Source organism: Cyprinodon variegatus, unplaced genomic scaffold (assembly GCF_000732505.1).
Source record: "Cyprinodon variegatus isolate N-32 unplaced genomic scaffold, C_variegatus-1.0 Scaffold524, whole genome shotgun sequence".
In the NCBI taxonomy this organism is placed as follows: Eukaryota; Metazoa; Chordata; class Actinopteri; order Cyprinodontiformes; family Cyprinodontidae; genus Cyprinodon; species Cyprinodon variegatus.
Genome location: NW_015150977.1, coordinates 334,956 through 338,550, shown reverse-complemented (window position 1 = coordinate 338,550; position 3,595 = coordinate 334,956). Strand labels below are relative to the sequence as shown.

The 3,595-nt window shown below is 36.3% G+C and overlaps 1 protein-coding gene across 1 annotated transcript in view; it reads left to right on the top strand.

Annotated features, from left to right (window-relative positions):
- Positions 1-656: 656 nt before the first annotated feature.
- LOC107095099 overlaps positions 657-3,595 on the top strand; it is an 8,093-nt gene continuing 5,154 nt past the window's right edge. Inside the window, exons 1-4 of the mRNA XM_015391070.1 lie at positions 657-793; positions 2,072-2,288; positions 2,477-2,654; positions 2,751-2,895. Coding sequence (XP_015246556.1) covers positions 785-793; positions 2,072-2,288; positions 2,477-2,654; positions 2,751-2,895 — 549 coding nt within the window. The 5' untranslated portion in view covers positions 657-784. The remainder of the gene's footprint in view (positions 794-2,071; positions 2,289-2,476; positions 2,655-2,750; positions 2,896-3,595) is intronic.

Here is a 3,595-nt window from a genome sequence, read left to right as displayed (position 1 = left end):
CAACTCTATAATTCGTTAATCATGTGCAGCAGATTATCTGAATGTTAAAAAAAAAACTAGCAAGTATCCAAGTCCACTTGGACACATTTTTATCCCCAAGTTGTGCTGCATGGGATTGCTTGAGTGGTTATTGATAAAGGGGTTTCAGTTCATTACAACCCTCATATTATCCATTCATTATAAATGCATTGATTAGTTGATCACTGCTCTTACATTTAAGGGGCTAAGCATTTGCAAAGGCAAGGCTAGAAATCAAATTCTATAAACATCATTTGATTAAATTGTTTTTCTACAGAATATATAAATAAATAGAAGCTTTAAAACTACAGTTTGTAGTTGTATAAATCTGTATGGAACCAGTTTTGTTTTAACCATTTCAATATTGAACATGAAAACATATTCTTTAAGTAAATTTGCTTTGATGTTTCTTTGTTTTTTTTGTTTTTTTTGTTTGTTTTTTAACCCAACCGGTGTCTTTTTAAATCAAGCAATCTGTTGGTTGTAAAGGATAATTTATTTTTTGTTTTTTTTGTTTGTTTTTTAACCCAACCGGTGTCTTTTTAAATCAAGCAATCTGTTGGTTGTAAAGGATAATTTATGCAACATACTGTTCATGAGTTCTGGAGAAGTATACATTTTCAAACAGGAACCTCTGGCAGCAATTTTCAAATTCCTCACAATTTTGGAACATCCGTGTTGGATATATAAGACGGCGCCAGAGGCAGATCTATAGCTCAGACAATCTTCAGCACCAACAGCTGTAGCTTCTTTGACAGCAGAAAACATGACCAAGGTAAGATAACTGGACCTATTCTACTTTAATTGTACTGCAATTCTGACATTGTGATGGGAGACATTTTGAGTTCTGCAATATTATTTTCATCAACTTTTTAGTGCTGTCTTTTTAAAGTTAAGCGGTGGCAGCTGAATTTTTTCTATTGGTTCAAAATGTTCACACTGTTACAGACTTTCATCATCATAGCACCACACTTGACACTTTGATGATGAAAGACTATGACCCAGGTTTAATCTAAAAGGGGAAGTGTATCAGTGGTCTCCATGATGAGTACTGTCCAAATACTGTTGAAAGCAAGAAAGGAGGTAGGGAAAGGAAGCAGAATATTTTCTCTCAGTTGTTCTATTAGCAAAGGGACTTTACAAGGTTCTTATCCCCCACTAGGAGCTCTACGGTATCCCACAGTCCTTTGCATGACAGGACATGTAGGTACAGCCCACCTTAATGGAGTTTGGAAAAACTAATGTTATACTAGACTTAGAGCACAACCTGGGGTTACCCTTTATGGTACTCCATTTCCCATGATTCAATGCAGGTCAAAGTCTAAAAAAACCTGAGCACTGCTTTTTTTTTTTTTTTCCAAAGGCCCAGCAATTTTTTTTTTTCCTGAGATCTGAGATTATGCTAAAATGTAGAAAGATGAAAATTCAGGGGGAGCTACACCTGAAAAATTACAGTTATAAAGGAAAACTGTGTGTTTACACCTGGAAGCTTTTTCTCTCTGGTTCTTTTCTTGAGCAGATATCACTCGGCACAAACTCTTTAAATATCACCTCATAATGCATATGTATCAAATAACCAGGAGACATGACAACAGTTTTTGGCCGACATTGTAATCTTTGTCCACATCTCATTGAAGTGGCCACGATTCATAGAAGCATTTTATACAACTCCAGTCGGCCTCATCGTTACATCGAAATATTACACTTTGTTCTTAGACCGAGGACACCGCTCTCATATCATTCCAAGATCTTTGCCACATACACAACAAAGATGATAACTGTACATCCAGACAGAGGAACTGTCCTAATTAGGTAAACTGCTTAGGAAAACATTAGTTCTTATACGCAACAGGCAGGTATTATTAGGGTATAACAGACTCACACATCATGTATAAAATAATCCTAGCACTGGTCAAATGCTCCCTGGTAGCTACAACAATACAGTGTTACTTTGAACCACTTATAAAATGTTACTGTCATGTTATTAAAGTATAGGTTTTGTTAACTTGTAAGACTATAGAAATGATTGTGTTTCTATGTTTGCTGCTCACAGGGTTCATTCTCAACCATGACCGCGGAGGTGATTCAAAAGTTGGACAAAAGAGGTCTCATCAGTACCAATTCTATGAATGAGCAATGGGAGATGCAGACTCTGGTCAAGATTAGAAAGAGGAGTTTTTGGGATTTCTTCAAGTTCTCTGACCGGAAGCCCAAATATACCATATTAGCTCTAAAACTGAATGAAATTGTGGAAGAAAAGATCCACTTAGGTTTGTAACTCCCACACACACCATTTCACCTTGAGCCATTAACAGAACCACTGAGAACTTTCAAAACCTACATTTTCATTTAATTCTTTATAAAAGTCTCAGAGGCATTTTAACATACATCAAAACTATAATTATACAGTCCAAACCTGCCCATGGCAACATCTAAAGCTTCTTTTATCTCCTTCCAGGATCCGAAAAATCTCTCATTGTGAAAGATTTTAAAAATAGCATCTCTGACACATTCAGAGTAGCAGTAACTGAAAATGGTGGCGGACAAACGGATGAGGAGTCTTTCTCTTCTCTCACCCTGTGGAGTGATAGCATCAGACAGGAGGACCTGTCAGTTCTCATTAGAGGAAAAGGCTTGTAGGTTATCTCATCATGTTGCTGCCTTGTAGAACACCTTTTAATCTGGACTTTGGAGATTCTCACTATGGCTCATCATATGTTCTCTGTTTGCAGGAAATTAGTGGGAGGTATTGAGAAGAAGTTGAATCTAAAGGAGGGTGAGAGGCTGGCTTTTGTGACAGACAGAGTTTACAACACCAACAGTGTTGAATTTAAGAGCAACACCAGCAACCCGTTCTTTGCATTTTTTGATTCAAAGGTGAGGTTTTATATCACCAGTTCTCTCTCTGTAGATCAGATGATTTCATTGAAGCTTTTCTGTTATCTGAATACACCATTTGATCCTTCTATTGACCTAACAGTAGTGTTCACTAGTTCTGGAAGATGTGCCACGAGACAGAGACGTCTCTGTTAGTGTTCATTTCGTTAACGAAAACTAAACGAAAATATTTTCATCAACACACATTTTTCACCGAACGAAAACTAGACGAGACGAGACGAAAATCCCCACTAATAAACAATAACTGGGAGAAAATCAGAAATAATTTTTGCGGACTAAGAAAGACGAGACGAAAATGCAGTTCGGTAAATAAAGACCGGACTAAAATCTATGGACATTTTAGTTCACGAACAAAGACGAGACGAAAATTACATATTATTACTTTATGATTTTTTTCAAATCCTGTCTCCTCCTCCGCCTCCTCCTCGTCTGCCACACACCCACTTTCAAACCCTTTATTTTATTTGTTTCCTTTGTCAGGTCTATTTTATTTGTTTTAATGCAAGCATTTGTGTTTGTGTCTTTGAACCTTAACAATGTTCAAACTAAATATGCAAATATTGTCAGAACATCTTCCGTGTCTGCATGTGTTCCTTAAAATTGTGTTTTTTTTTTATCAAAAAGATGAGAGAAAATGTTTTAAATATTAATTTTAAATATTATCTGCTGACAAAAAAGT